At 40.1% G+C, this 16,406-nt stretch overlaps 1 protein-coding gene across 3 annotated transcripts; it reads left to right on the top strand.

Moving 5' to 3' along the window:
• The first annotated feature begins 94 nt into the window (after positions 1-94).
• LOC133532001 (mothers against decapentaplegic homolog 4) lies at positions 95-14,494 on the top strand. 3 transcript variants are annotated; one of them, XM_061870492.1, is made up of 15 exons: positions 97-256; positions 1,127-1,365; positions 2,629-2,803; positions 3,857-3,972; positions 5,365-5,458; positions 6,072-6,620; positions 6,743-6,862; positions 7,227-7,343; positions 8,066-8,161; positions 8,641-8,777; positions 9,201-9,292; positions 11,372-11,540; positions 12,365-12,491; positions 13,279-13,423; positions 14,281-14,494. In XM_061870492.1, the coding sequence occupies exons 2-15, from the start codon at positions 1,129-1,131 to the stop codon at positions 14,348-14,350; spliced, it is 2,244 nt and encodes a 747-aa protein (XP_061726476.1). In that variant the 5' UTR covers positions 97-256; positions 1,127-1,128; the 3' UTR covers positions 14,351-14,494. The 3 variants fall into 3 exon arrangements, with proteins under 3 accessions (XP_061726468.1, XP_061726461.1, XP_061726476.1); XM_061870477.1 differs by lacking the exon at positions 14,281-14,494 and having other exon boundaries at positions 96-256; positions 11,372-12,145; positions 13,279-13,419; XM_061870484.1 differs by lacking the exons at positions 13,279-13,423; positions 14,281-14,494 and having other exon boundaries at positions 95-256; positions 2,629-2,797; positions 11,372-12,145; positions 12,365-12,825.
• The last annotated feature ends 1,912 nt before the right edge of the window (positions 14,495-16,406 follow it).

Below are 16,406 nucleotides of genomic sequence, written 5' to 3'. Positions count from 1 at the left end.
CATGAACATGTAGCTACACATTTGTAAAGTATATGTACAAAAACCGTGATAATATTTGTGTTATTTATTGAATGTAGCAATACCGTCACAATTCTAGAATAGACAATAGTCTATGCGCCGCCATAATGTCGCTTTCTGTTTTGGTATCATCACACAATAAAGGAAATCAATTTTCATAACTTATCCATGACTTTTGTGATAATTCTTAACGCAAAACAAACACTACATTTCAGTGTAATTGATTAAAAGCCCGCAGGTAAATGATTATAGTGTCCGTTATTGCATCACTGAACACTGCATTTCGCTGAACGACTATTTTCTCTATTTTGTATTATTTTATCACTTCCAAGATTATAACCATGAACTTGAACCCTTAAAAAGCCTTGTGTTCGTTAAACTATTGTGTAATTATGTCATAATATGTTTACAACATGCGTAGTTTTTAAAGGCCGCTTTATGTCGTTAGGTTCTATTAGGCAGACCAATTTTTAATTGTTGTTATTTTTAGCAATTTGGTAATATGGCATACTTTATTTCAATGGGAATTCATTTGTGCTACTTGAAAATACAGTTTTTAATGTACCTAAATTAAGAATGGAATTGTTATATGCACTAGATTCTCCACTATTTTGGCAGAATGAACTGCACCACAAATTCCTAAATAGTTATGTTATGACTCATTAATTTGCTACTACCAAAAATGATTCAGGTGCACTCAAACTGTCTAAGGCCTGTTTAGATTAATACAAACACCCATTTTAGCTAGATAACTAGTTACAGTTTGTGCTTTATTTTGATTGTTATATTTATTATTGTATGTTGTGATCCATGTCAGTCCTATGCATTCTAAACTTAATAAAAAGTTTTAAAAATTTTAGAACAACATAGATCAAAGTTACATTCATATGAAACTTTAATAGAAATTGCATGTTTTTAACTTACCCCTTTTTTATTTACATCCCTAAATGGGCATAAATATGCACATTCATGAATTGCCTTTACTAACAGTTAGTTCTTAGAAAAAGTAATTTGCTAAATACATGCAATCCATTAATTATTTGTTTAGTGATCATTATATTTTGATCCAAGCTCTGCTTAGATACACCACTGTTAAATTACTTTCTAGCCATGAACACCACAGCTCCCACATCGGCAGATGCCTGCCTGAGTATTGTGCACTCTCTCATGTGTCACCGACAGGGCGGAGAGAGTGAGGGCTTCTCGAAACGTGCCATAGAATCTCTTGTCAAGAAACTCAAGGAGAAACGGGATGAGTTAGACTCATTGATCACTGCTATCACCACGAATGGGGCCCACCCGAGCAAATGTGTTACAATTCAGAGGACTTTGGATGGCAGATTACAGGTATGCCTAATAAAAATTACAAATATTTCCCTTCAATCACATTTTCTTATTGTGATTGTTGTTTTTTTTTTAATTTAGAACAAACAACATAGTATGTTGTTTGTTCTAAATTTTTATATTTTTACTTGCTGGAAATCCACAACTTCTGTAGTGTGGATGGAAGATAACTGTATTTAAACAGAATTACCCCTGTAAAAAGACTTAATAAGAAAGTTTTATGTTTGTGATTCCTAACCTTATACACAGTACACAGTATGTTACAACTGTGACATTTTAGGGCATATGATTTTACCCCCCATTTATATGAGGGGCAAACTGAAAGTGTTTATATTTTAGGTCCTCGGAGGTTTTGTATGGTATTCATGAGCGTCCAATGGGATTAAGTTTTTTTACACAAATATTCATGCAAGAAATTTTTTACAGTGTCATCTGAATACTGAGGGATGTCAGAAACTGCTGTTATACAAGTTTTTGTCAGTGTTTTCTTATTAAATGCACAACTGCGATGTAAACTTTTGATGTCGCGCTTGAATAGGCGTACATGGCGCGCGCGTTTTCTTCGCCCGAGCGTGCCGCCTTGGCGTCTACACTGGCCGTTTTATGCGTGAGGAAATTGCCTCGCACGTATGCTCGCTCTGTGTGGACCCGCCTAATGACATGCTTCTCTAAGATCATCCATTAAAGAACTACAAAAGTGATTAAATTTGAAATTTTAAGAATAAACATAAGTATGGGAACTAGGCTTTATTATGAAAATGTAACTGAAGCCTATTGTAACTCTGTTGTTGGCTGTGCCCACCAAAAAAAAAAAAAACGTTTAAAATAGTGACACGAAAGAATTCTTGAGTCGAAATTGGAATAACGCTTGTACAGTTTCCAAATTGCCTACAATCTGGAAACACAAGTAACGACCAAATGGCATATGCTTAATTTTTTTTATAAAGAGGGGTATTTTCAGAATTAATATGCCTCTCTTTGCTATATGATACCTATACCTATGCGTACAAAACAAATTAATACTACATACCAATAGGCTTCCCAATAGAAAAGCCATTTACCATCTAACCAGGGTATAACCCCAGGGTTATTACACCCAGGTTCTGAACGATTCTTTAACGTGTGTGGGATATCGCATCTGAAATAACTTAAATGACAATCAAAATTTAACCTACATTTTTAAACATCAAGGTCGTTTTGGGACTCCGGGGTCTCCTTCAAATTGAATCGAAAATTCAATACAGCCTAATTATTCTGCTGTTTCAGGTTGCAGGCCGCAAAGGCTTCCCACACGTGATATACGCCCGCATATGGCGCTGGCCGGACCTACACAAGAACGAGCTCAAGCACGTCAAGTTCTGCCAGTTCGCCTTCGACCTCAAGTGCGACTCGGTGTGCGTCAACCCTTACCACTACGAGCGGGTGGTATCACCAGGTATTGGTTAGTATTTGTTAAACACAGCGACTTAGCATGGAATCACAGTTACGGCTTAATGTTTCCATACAACAACTGTCTTTCTGTATGTGTTTGGAATAATGTACGTATGTCGCTTTACTCCACATAAACATGTTAACAAACAACAGACAAAAAAAAAAGCATTTTTGATAAAAATCTGGAACGTGTTATTTATATAATTGAAACAGTACGTACCTTAAACTAAGACCTTCAAGAGTGACATTTCTTCATAATAGGCCGCGGACAGGACATACGGAGGGCGTGTCGGGTGTCGGCTAAAATTGATTTGTTCAAGTCTAGAGTCGCGCGAATCACCGCTCGCGTCACCTGGCACCTAGCGGCACGATCAAAATGTATAGATTTCATTTGATTTGTTTGCCTATGTTTTTAACTCAATTAAAAAAAAATAGTCAACTTGATCTGAATTCCCAAAGTATATGAGAGAAAAATTACATGTCTCGTATTATCTCGTATTTTTAGCTAGGATGAGAAGGTATTTATTTTTTACAAGCTTTTATTTAACTCGCCCTGTTAGTATGTATGGGACAAATCTTGCAAGTTAAATTTGACCCACGTCCCGGTTTCCGATGAAGCTGAAAATTTGCATACATATGTTAAGTCGGTTGACAATGCAATATTATGGTACCATCAAGCTGACCTGATGATGGAGACAGGAGGTAGCCCTAGGAACTCTGTGATAAAACAACGCAAGCTAATTGTGTTTGGGTTTTTAGAATTGTCTCAATGAGTATTGTCTCTGTGGAAAAAAAAAGTACAGTCAGCAATAAAAGCTTGTACCAAAAATGAAATTTTTGCCAAAAACTTATTTGCATTTCGATTCCATTCCGGCGGCGCGGGCAGCCGGGTGTGTGCGTCCAATCCGCGGTCTCACCGAATCTTTTCATCCAACATAGGCGATGGTAGACCTAAATAGAAGGAGCCAAAGGCAACTTAGGCCCCATAATCGAGCCCTAAGAAAAACCCTTTGAAACTTTCCTAGAGGAGAAATAACAAGATTCAATCTCACTATAATTCCAGATCTCTCCGGGCTGACATTGACATCTGGCCCAAGCCGCCTAGTAAAGGACGAGTACACAGCTGGCTTGAGCGGGAACGGCATGGACATGGACACTGGCGAGTTGGTCACTATACAGGTAATTTTTTTTCATATCTCATGCTCTGAAATTGGGTCGTTGTTCTATGAAGTGAGCAGAAAGTGATATGTTTCTGCTCTAGTGCTGAAAATTGGTATCCTCCTCTGTGTCCCTGACCCATGAGCAACGAGGTGGAAGGAAATGGAAAATAAGGACAATCCTATTTTCCCTCCTGGAACAATTGGTAATTGTTCTAATTTTACTAATCCCACGTTGGATCTTTTTCATCAAAAATGGTGTAAGTAATTTGTTAAAATAAATTATTTTTGGTTTCTTTTCTTGAGTTGTATGTACATTGATTTCATGATGAGAGTACAGATGGGTACCAAGAGGAATACACCAAAAAGATTTTTTTTAAAGCTTAAATTTGTGTAAGTGATCAAAGGCAAAATCTGATACAGCCACACTTAAACGTTATTACGACATTAAATGGGTTTTTAAAGTTATTTCGCATTATTAATGTAAATCAAATATAATAAAAGATAACAGTTGCTTATTTTACAACAGTTTCATTATGTTGGCTGTATGAGTGATGCCGTTCACTATTGGCAGTTTTAGAATGAAACAGTAATAAATTAAAAAGTAAGAGGCAATCCTGCTTATTTTCATACTTTAGTGTACAAATAACTTTAAAATGACTGCAGCTTGTGTATACTAAATGTTATTCACTAGGAGTTATTTATCTTCAGACATGCAGTCTCCGATTGCAAGTAAGTCCTAAGGATAAAGTCATGTCTATTACTATTACTTTAATTATTATTTATTATTTTTATTAACAAATTTGCCTTGTCTTGTTTGGCTTCCTCACATTCGATATGAAAAGTAGAAGGCTCGATACTGCGTTCGTCTGAAATGGGTGGCTTTCATCCCTTGGTTAACAATCTACTATGGACATTTTGTATTGTAACTATATTGTTAAGTATGTTTGCCGATTGCTAAACATACTTAAGGTACACTAAGTTCAGGCCGCAGAGCTTTCGAAAAATCGTAGCGCTATTTAAATCACAACACAGTTACAAAATTTTTAATAAGTAATCTTGAGGCCTTTTCTAATAACTTCATCTATTCGAAACCTGATTTCTTAGAAAAAATAAAAAAAATCGCGAATCTAGGTCTAAAACGCACCTTGAAATTTTGTAACAATTTTTGCACCAAAGCTGAAAATATGGAAAACAACAATTCAAAACTTGATATCCGCGATCCCGGGCACGTACGGCTATCTCGCTCGCGCTTATGTTCAGTGAGAGTAAGGGAAGAACCTGAACCCCGTGGCTTAACTAACCAACCAACCAACAACCAACTCCATCAGCTGTCAAATTTGCGGTTACAATATTTACACGATTACCCCGTATATTTAATTCTACGGTGAATAACTGACGTTGAATTATTCAGCACCATGCTGCCGCCAGCCCGCGCCACCACCACACGCTGCCGCACCACCACCAGCAGTTCCAGGGGACCAACATCATCATCAACCAAACGCAAGGTAACTGGGTGTTTACAAGAATTCTGTTGGGTGGAGTTGAATATGTCGATATTGTGAATGTGAAGTCAAAAGTTGTAGTGTGTAGTGCATTCATAAATCTTGTTTGTGTAATCTTTTATTTGTAAAACTAGTGTTTGACAACGTCCAAGATCCCACCCACAAGACACATCCTGAATGTGAGCCACTTTCGTTGTTAGAGCCAAAATGGCGTGTTTGTTTTACCTTCAAATTGACGACCGGTCTGGCCTAGTGGGTAGTAACCCTGCCTATGAAGCCGATGGTCCCGGGTTCAAATCCTGGTAAGGGCATTTATTCGTGTGATGAGCATGCATATTTGTTCCTGAGTCATGGGTGTTTTCTATGTATTTAAGTATTTATATATTATATATATCGTTGTCTAAGTACCCTCAACACAAGCCTTATTGGGCTTACTGTGGGACTTAGTCAATTTGTGTAATAATGTCCTATAATATTTATTATTATTTATTATTATTTATTCAAGTCTTTTTTTTCGTTCGAAAGTTGGATACTTCCTTTTATGAGTTGAGGTGATTGTATTTTTTTTGCGATTCGCGAATTTTATTTTGCATTATTTTCGTTTGCTTTATTTTAGCGCCAGAGGGCGTACCGAACATGTTCTCCCCGACGCACGGGCAGCGGCCGATACGGCCGCCCGGCGCGCCGCAGATGCCGCAGCCCCCACAGATGCCGCACCTCTCCCCCGGGCCCCAAATGATCTCAAACCACGGACAAATGACACCCGGCCCGCCTCAGCTAGGTCCAGGAACGCCTCAAATGGGACCGGGAACACCTCAAATGGGGCCGGGAACGCCTCAAATGTGCCCCGGAACGCCTCAGATGGGTCCGAGCACGCCACAAATGTGTCCGGGAACTCCTCAAATGTGCCCGGGGACCCCTCAGATGGGCCCGGGCACGCCGCAGATGGTGGCCAACACGCCGCAGATGACGTCGCCGCGCATGGCGCCCGCGCCCACGCAGATGTCTCCGGGGACGCCGCAGATGCCCAACATAAGCCAGGGGATGTCGATACCTAGTCCGCAACAGATGGTCATGAGCCAGCAGAGGGCGATAGCGCCGAAGCTCGAACCCCCGGACACTATAGACGCGAGAGCGATGTGGTTACCGAAAAGAATGAACCATTGTAAGCTTTGTTTTATTTTGCACCTATTTTGCTTTTGTCACGCTTGTATAACGTGCATTCTTCTGCTTGATTTTGAGCCTTATGTTATTGCGGATAAGGTGCATAATCGTTATGGTTTGCAGCTGCCCTGCCGGTGAGTATGTCGCCCGGCGGGACGACGCCGCTCATTGACGGACAAAATACGACGTTCTTCACAACGGAGCAGACGACTACTGAAACACAAATGACACAGACTATATCAGGTGAGCATAAAATACTAGATAACCCTGAATTAGATTATAATTTAGGTTACTAATATTGATGGGGTTACTTTTTGGACCAACATTAGACCTAAGAGAGAATATTTACTGATAGATTCCTTTTAAGCATTTTTATATGGTATATCTATAGTTTCCAGAGAATTTACTATTAACGCTTTTTTTTATGAGATTTTATTCAGGCTAAAATGCTTTTGACTGTCAGTATTTTTCTATGTGAATGCTCTGAAAGCACGTAAGTGTGCGGAAAAGTGTTCAATATTTTAAAAAGATCGAATATAGGACGTTCGTTTGAAAATGCCAACTTTCCACACTTATCACAATTACTAATTTGTATTATTACTTCTAGCGGGTCCTGTGTCGGTGTCATCAGGATCGGCCGAGAACTCCCAGCAGAATGGCTTCGCTTCAGCAGGCAGTCCCGCGCCGCAACCTAGTCCGCTGCCTCGGACGCAGCATCAACAAGGTAAAAAAATGTTTTACTCCAAAATCTCAACGTTAGACATCTGTTGCTAGACATAGGCTGTCCCAAAGATCTCAACAACGACCGGTCTTACCAGCCATCTTCCACCAGTGATCAGCGATCTTGATCACACCATAGGTCTTATTTGATAGAAGCTTTCTTTTGTTGCGTTCTTCGATTCGTGGTTGTCATTCATTAAACATTAGAGTGAAGTCAAGGAACGATGTATGTGTTGCGTGTGCCAGTGTTATCAACTCGTGTGTAGGTTCAATGCGCTTGCCTATTTTGTCTATTTCACGCAAGTCTAGATAATTGTTAGTTCCTTGTCCGTTCATATTGCGTGCTAACTTCATTTTTTCTAGACGCCCTATCTACCTTCAGAAATATCGGACCTATCTATTGAACCGTATAAAACTGCTTACGGTCATCACCAAAAATATGATATAAAAAAATTGTATTATAGTGGTACAGTGTTTGCCGTAGCATTTTATGTGTCTTGACCCCGAGTCTTCGTGAACGCATTAGATACTTCTCACTGTCATCATACTCACCATCGTCTATTTGTGTGTTTGTCTTAACCTCTCGGGCGGTACGCGACGCAGCGGGCCATTTTTATAGAATTAGTCAATCAGATTGACATTAAAGATTTCATCCCAACGATAAAAATGATGTATGCTGTCCGAGGGCTTCAAGAACTAGTATCCTGAAACTGGGCGTTGTTGTAGGCACGTGGACGGGCAACAACACGCTGACCTACACGCAGAGCCTCGCGCCGCCCGCGCCCGCGCCGCTCGACGCGCCGCCGCAACACCATCACTACTGTACGTCTAGTGATAATATACCTTATGGACCCGACCTTAAGGCACACTGATTGTTTGCAATTAGATGTATGGAACTTTTATACGGAAAGCGTTTCCAAATTATATAAAAGCGCATTATTGAATTTGTGTTTGGAATTAATCCTAAATTAATAGCTAAATATTATTATAAGCATAAGACGAACCAACTTTATTTTTTACACGTGCAATATAGATTCTTAGACTGCGTCCATAATGTTTATTCGTGATCGCCGTCATCGAAAGCGATGAAGAAAACTATATATATTCGATTAGGGGTTTTATCTTGCATTCTGACAATCTGGTTGTTACAGATCTGGACTTATTTTGGTCAAATTTCAGTATGCAATGTTTTTTTTATTTAAACGTGTGTCATATGATGGAAACTAGAATCTCCATACCAAACTGTACATTTTTTGAGTTTTGTTTTGGGAAACCCTCCTTAATATATTTTTTTAATACAGATAATGGCAACCCGGGCGGGCAGCCCTTGTTGTCTCAGCTGCCTGCTCCCGAGTACTGGTGCTCGGTGGCGTACTTCGAGCTGGACACACAGGTCGGAGAGACGTTCAAAGTGCCGTCCAGCAGGCCCAACGTCACTGTAAGTTCATTTTTTAGGGTTTCGTAGTCACCCTACCCTTATAGTTTCGCCATGTCTGTCCGTCCGTCCGTCCGCGGCTTACATAAATCATGCATGGCGAAAGAACGGTAAAATATTTTTTTAGCGTACCTCCCATTAAAAATACTATTTTTTTATTTTTTTAAACTTTGACCCAATAGTGTGGGGTATCGTTGGATAGGTCTTTTAAACGGGTCTCCAACAGCCAATTTTTGATAATGTGCTGACGAACGATCTCCAAAACAACCAGGGTTTTAAATTACCAGATGGTACTGCCATAACTTTCTTGGCAGTTTTTAAATTTTGAATTTAAAGTCTTGGCCTATTTATGTCTCGATTTCCCAGTTTAAGGCCTCTTATCTGCTTTTTACACATTTCTGTATTAAATAGTATTGTTTGTTTCAGGTTGACGGTTACGTGGATCCTTCAGGAGGCAACAGATTTTGCCTCGGCGCTTTAAGTAATGTTCATAGAACAGAGCAAAGTGAACGCGCAAGGTAAGTCTTACTCACACAAAATGACCAAAAAAACAATTGTTTCCCGTAGTTTATTGACTCTTGGTTTAGTTATTGTAAGCTGCGTTAACTGTACAAGTTTTAAGCTACGATAGTCTTTGAGGGAGTAAACATTTACTGGTTTGCTGAAATGTATATGTTACGGCTTGGATTAGAGCCTCACAAACGGCTCGGTTCGGTTCGGAAAATCTTCGAAGTAAAACCGTCTACTCATGTACCCAGGAGTATATGCGGTCGGAATATAATTGTACCCTATCTCAAGATATGTTTCAAAAAATCGAGCATTAAATACTGCGTCAGCACATATTGTAATGTCCCCTTGATGTGTGCTTCGATATCATAGGGCCGTAAGTACTTGCATACATATAACAGGCTGACGCAACTAGGAACAAAATAAGTTTTGTATGGAACTTGTTTCGCAAATCTTTGCCAACGAAGAAAAATAAAACGTCAGTGCTATTTATTCTGTCAAGTTTACATCAAGTCAACTGTCAGCCTAATTGTTTTGTTTGTTATCAAGGCTTCAAGGTTTTGTTCGGGTATTTCGTGTAATTTCTTTATTATTTAATGAAAAAATCGAAAATAGTCAACCGTGATCAGAGTAAAGAGCGAGTTTGTTACAATGCCAGCGAGAAAACGGTTTACTAAGTGTGAAATATGTGGCAAGCGAGCCACTTGAGAAAATCACGAAAAAACGGATTTTATGGCGTAATTTCCCTTGGATGAAGACCGGTAAGTATTGCTTTAGATACCTTTGACCTTATTTTGGGTCAGCAGGCTATAAACACATTGAAAATAAGATATTTTATATTATTTTTCGTTGTTTTACTAGGGATGTACTATAACTATCGATAACTGTAGATTTATTTGTATATAAGTGTAAATAATTAAATTAAATATGAGAAATTTCCTGAGAACTTGCATGCAATATGACCATAATTAATTCGTCGAAGATTAATAATGCATAAATTATCTATAATTTATGCATTAATAGTCATTAGTTAACTATTTTTTTTATCTAGTCATTATTTAATATATTAACCTAAAATGTAAGAAAAATAATCTCTGTTTTTATGATAAATAAAGAAATATTATAGGACATTATTACACAAATTGACTTAGTACTAAAGTATGCATGGTATGTGTTGTAGGTATTTAGACAACGATATATTTACATATACCTAATAAATAAGTAGTTATAAATACATAGAAAACACCCATGTCTTAGGAACAAATATTCATGCTCATCACACAAATAAATGCCCGTTCCAGGATTTGAATCTGGGACCACCGGCTTCATAGGTAGGGTCACTGCCAACTAGGCCAGGCCGGTTCTCATGATTAACAGACATATAAATACATAAAAAGTTAGAGCATTGATAAAGGGTTGTTGATAACTGGATGCCGAAAAACATGATTTATAGATGCATATATCAATCATATGCATGCATATAATAATCAGTTGATCATCTCATTAGCAAAGACTTGGAATATAAACTGTAGATAAAGTGATGTTTGTCCAAGGCTGTATGTTTTCAGATGCAGGCAGTGGGTCAAATTTGTTGGAACGAAGACCTGACGATACATCTTCCCATAGAAAAGTTACATTTATTGAAATGAGCAGATCATTGCATTGCAGATCATTTTGAAAATAAAGCTTTTAATAAAAAAAAACACGACTTAATAACTGTATTAAAATAATTCGGGTCCACATTAAGCCCGACCAGATATTAGTCCACTCAAAGAACTATCCACTATATAACATACAACTTAAATGTGGACTCGATGCTAACCTGATTTCGAGTACAAAATTTGTAGACAAGAGCCTATGTTTCAACCCTCCCCATTTTATCGATATCGATAAGAACCGCAAGCGTGTAGCGTACTACACTATTTAAATCGGTTATGTTGGTATTATGGTTCCTTGACAGTTCTTTGTCGTAGATTTTGGTAATGATTTGCGAAACAAAATGATTCCACTCGCTAGTATGGAAGTCCCGTCTCTTAAAACGTAGTGATTATATGCTCTTTGACATATAAATGCATCTTATCTTTCTCTAGACTGCACATCGGCAAGGGCGTGCAGCTGGACTTGCGTGGCGAGGGCGACGTGTGGTTGCGCTGCCTGTCCGAGCACTCCGTGTTCGTGCAGTCCTACTACCTGGACCGCGAGGCCGGCCGCGCGCCCGGCGACGCGGTGCACAAGATATACCCCTCCGCCTGCATCAAGGTACTGTATACTGTGGCTGTCCGAGCACTCCGTGTTCGTGCAGTCCTACTACCTGGACCGCGAGGCCGGCCGCGCGCCCGGCGACGCGGTGCACAAGATATACCCCTCCGCCTGCATCAAGGTACTGTATACTGTGGCTGTCCGAGCACTCCGTGTTCGTGCAGTCCTACTACCTGGACCGCGAGGCCGGCCGCGCGCCCGGCGACGCGGTGCACAAGATATACCCCTCCGCCTGCATCAAGGTACTGTATACTGTGGCTGTCCGAGCACTCCGTGTTCGTGCAGTCCTACTACCTGGACCGCGAGGCCGGCCGCGCGCCCGGCGACGCGGTGCACAAGATATACCCCTCCGCCTGCATCAAGGTACTGTATACTGTGGCTGTCCGAGCACTCCGTGTTCGTGCAGTCCTACTACCTGGACCGCGAGGCCGGCCGCGCGCCCGGCGACGCGGTGCACAAGATATACCCCTCCGCCTGCATCAAGGTACTGTATACTGTGGCTGTCCGAGCACTCCGTGTTCGTGCAGTCCTACTACCTGGACCGCGAGGCCGGCCGCGCGCCCGGCGACGCGGTGCACAAGATATACCCCTCCGCCTGCATCAAGGTATAGTACAGGTTATATTGAAAACTAGAACGACGTAATATAGTTCTGTCCTATGCCTTTTATCACGCTGGCTGTTTGCTAAGACGGCCCGCAACGACACTGAATCGTAATCACTATGCTTTGTTTGGAAAAGCAGCCTCGGTTTCCTACGCTAATGCAGCGAACCTTACTTAAAAAGTAAAAAAAAAAACGTGATATTGATTGTCACAATGTTCCCAGGTGTTCGACCTCCGGCAGTGCCACCGGCAGATGCAGTCGCAGGCCGCGACGGCGCAGGCGGCGGCCGCCGCGCAGGCCGCCGCCGTGGCCGGCCACATCCAGCCCGCGCACCCCGGCATGAACAAGTGTTAGTACCTCACTAGGCACACGCCGTCCCTCGCACACCCCCGAGCTTGGTGCATGCCGCAACATCTTGCATTCATCTCGGTTAGGGTGTTTCATTTTTCTGAATTTTAGATTTTCATCTGACTTCGCACGAATTCTTTGTTCTCACTGAGAAAAAATTATTATATGCCAAAAAAACAATCAATTTTTAGAGGTTGCACAACATCAACAAAGCGGAGAGTAGTGTGATACTGAACCTTCTACATAATATAAAGAAATTTGAAAATTACTAATAACTTGGATTTTGGTTAGGTACTCGATAAATGTTCTAATTAAGATTTTTCAGTTTTTCCACCTGTTTCCAAAGTAAAAATGCTTTTATCGCAAAATTCAGTCTTTTTATTTTATTTTAGTATCAGTTCATTATATTTTGTTATTTTAGAACATAGTTAATTCTCACGTAATGTATGGGGCTCTCCCTCTTCCTTTTCAACTTTTAAACGTTATTAAAGATAATTTTTAGAGTGGGGAGACGATTGGTGAGAGTCAGGAAAAATATCACAACTTTTTTTCTCCATACAAAAGGGAAATACCCTAATTCCTGCATTACGTATTCTATCAAAATAAAAATTTCGACCCTATGGATACAGCCGCCAGTAAACTTCGCGAGAACTGGACCCCAATTAACTGGAATATCTCATTCCTAATAATAGGATAATCGTCGATTTCAAGCCTGGCGATGTTTGGCATGACATGACAGGCAACGGTGAACAAGTTTTCAGTACACAATACCCGTTATAATGTTGCAGGTCTAACGGCGGCGGCGGGCATCGGCGTGGACGACCTGCGGCGGCTGTGCATCGTGCGCCTGTCCTTCGTCAAGGGCTGGGGGCCCGACTACCCGCGCACCTCCATCAAGGAAACCCCCTGCTGGGTCGAGGTCCATCTCCACAGGTGACCAAATAAAATAAATATTGGCGAGTTTTATAAAATGTATATTACTTTAATATGAATAAAAAAAAAGGTCAGTATACTTCCGAACCTTCCTGCACACCGTGGCCAGTCCTAATTACCTATAAAAAAAATCAAACACTATTAAATGGAAGAGTTGCTTTTATTTATTTGTTTATTATTAACAAATTCAATTCTGTTTTATAATACTATTGATTCGAATTCAACTTGGGGTTCCGTAGCCAAATGGCAAAAAACGGAACCCTTATAGATTCGTCAGGTCCGTCTGTCTGTCCGATTATGTCACAGCCACTTTTTTCCGAAACTATAAGAGCTATACTGTTCAAACTTGGTAAGTAGATGTATTCTATGAACCGCATTAAGATTTTTACACAAAAATAGAAAAAAAAAACAATACATTTTGGGGGTTCCCCATACTTAGAACTGAGATTCAAAAATTTTTTTTTCATCAAACCCATACGTGTGGGGTATCTATGGATAGGTCTTCAAAAATGATATTTAGGTTCCTAATATCATTTTTTTCTAAACTGAATAGTTTGCGCGAGAGACACTTCCAAAGTGAAAAAATGTGTCCCCCCCCCCCCTGTAACTTCTAAAATAACAGAATGAAAAATCTAAAAAAAATATATGATATACATTACCATGCAGACTTCCACCGAAAATTGGTTTGAACGAGATCTAGTAAGTAGTTTTTTTTAATACGTCATAAATGGTACGGAACCCTTCATGGGTGAGTCCGACTCGCACTTGGCCACTTTTTTTCTTATATGGGTGGCCGCTAGAGTTTAATTTATAATCCAACATCAGTACAAAATGTAAACCCTAAGGTTGCGTTCCAGGGCCCTGCAGCTCCTGGACGAGGTGCTGCACACGATGCCGATCGACGGGCCGCGGAACAACATCGAGTAGGAGTTGATCGGCTTCTTTTGAGGCCTTCACGACACCACACATGTGCAAGTTTGTTTCACACGCGCGCCGGCGTACCGTGCTCGCGTTTTTGTCGCTTATCGTTGTGGATAACATTCGTCCAAAAAAAACTAGCAATAATTGCCCAGAAGATAGTCTCACACTTCTGACTACAAACTTAACGGATAATTCTGTGAATATCGTAATTCGAAATAATATAATTGCGTCTCGAACGAAAAGTGAGTGAGCGATAGAAATGGAGATGACGATCTTCTAATGTTTGTGATAGCTTTCAAAGTCCGGTCGCAAAATGTTATTGGGTCATCTAGAATGAGGACGCAAAGAAGTCTTCTAGTTGAAGCTTTGTTTGTCCTTAAACTAATTTTACGGTTAAAATTCACGTGTTTTTACTTTTTAGTCATTCGCGCGACATGTTTCGGAGAGCCTAGGTCTTTCTCAAGCACTAACAGTATGAGCAGCGTTCACGACGCCGTGCTTCGCGTACTGCTGCGCGCGTCGTGAGTTCAAACCGTAAAATTAGTTTAATGTTAGTATGTCTCACGACAGTTTAAGTTCGATCTTTGTCCTGTTTTCTGGTTAAAAGGCAGAACAGCGGTACAGATAGCCTGTAGAAATGGACCCCATTTAGAACTCCGAAGTGAGCTATTTACTCCTATCATCGCGTCATGCAAGAAATTTGATATTGCGCGTGACGTCTTCGGCGGCGATAGAGATGATCCCAACGTCTTAACCGTGTAACTGATAAGCGATAAAAGTGCGGCCGTTATATCCGCGATGGACGCTCTCCGAGTGATGTGGACCGTGACGGTGCAGCTTTAAACCTTATGCCATATAGCATTTAAGTTCACTTTCCTACAAACCAAACCTTTAGGACCCCTGTCTTCCAAAATTTTTTTTTATATCATAAATTTATGCGAAACAAACATTGCACATTTAAGAGAATGTGCAGCGCTCGTGTCTAAAGAAAGGTGAACTATTGAGTTATGTCTTGTATTTATTTACGTGTAGGTTAAACGCTAACATAGATTTTACGTTTACAGTATTGAGACGGAACAAACTAAAGAACACTAAGCGATCTCAGTATAATATTTTTTCACAAATCCTATATGAGGTAGATATTAGCAGAGACGTGTGGATAATAATGACTTGTGAAGTTTTCGTATATGAAAAGGTTTCACTAGATGGCGTTGTAAATGGTCGCACCATTTTAAGAACACTTAGTGGTGTTTATAAGCCGTTATTATTTTACCGTCTCTGGCATTAGTATAAAGATTCGACGGAAACTGGTTGCTCAAGCGAGTCTGTGAAGTTACTTGTCGAGTTTATAATAATTTACTAACAGAGATACCAAAATAAGGCATTTTCTTAAATATAAAGTACACTAGTCGTGTAAGTTTAAATATCTCAAGACATAATTATGGTTCAACTTGAAAGAAGCCAAATGGGAATTAGCTTTGTATAGGGTAAGGTAAGCTAGTGTGTTGTAAGGTAAGGTAGTTATGGTTATACAGTAATTTATGATAGTTACATTTTAAAATGTTTATACGTAGAGGTAGCGCGGGGCGCGGGTTAGGGTAGGATAGATTGTGCCTGCTGGAGGGGTTGCACACTAAATACCTTAAATTATTTCAAATCGAAATTAAAATAAAATTTTAATAAAAACTAGAATGGAGCATTCGTAATGACTAAACATATTGGCTATGTGCATACCTACAGGATGTTTATTTAGTCACCTGCAAAAATTATAGAGGGTGAATATATAGGTCATACTGAGCATCTTTTACTATAGGACCAACCCCGAAATCGCGAAAAAAAAAACTGGCGGTTTCATACATTTTGGCTGTCTGACCTTGACATTTTCTATGGGAGAGTAAATTTTTTTTTCGCTATTTCTGGGTTGGTCCCATAGTAAAAGTTCAACCAGTAAATTATTGCAGGTGAATAAATAAACACCCTGCATAGTGGTGAAAATATGAACTTTCGTCCCACACCCACTAGGGCGGCGCCACGTCATGCATGGAGCGAATGGAAACAACAA

Source organism: Cydia pomonella, chromosome 2 (assembly GCF_033807575.1).
Source record: "Cydia pomonella isolate Wapato2018A chromosome 2, ilCydPomo1, whole genome shotgun sequence".
Classification (NCBI taxonomy): Eukaryota; Metazoa; Arthropoda; class Insecta; order Lepidoptera; family Tortricidae; genus Cydia; species Cydia pomonella.
Note: the sequence above shows the minus strand (reverse complement) of the source record. Positions and strands in the feature narration are given on the sequence as shown.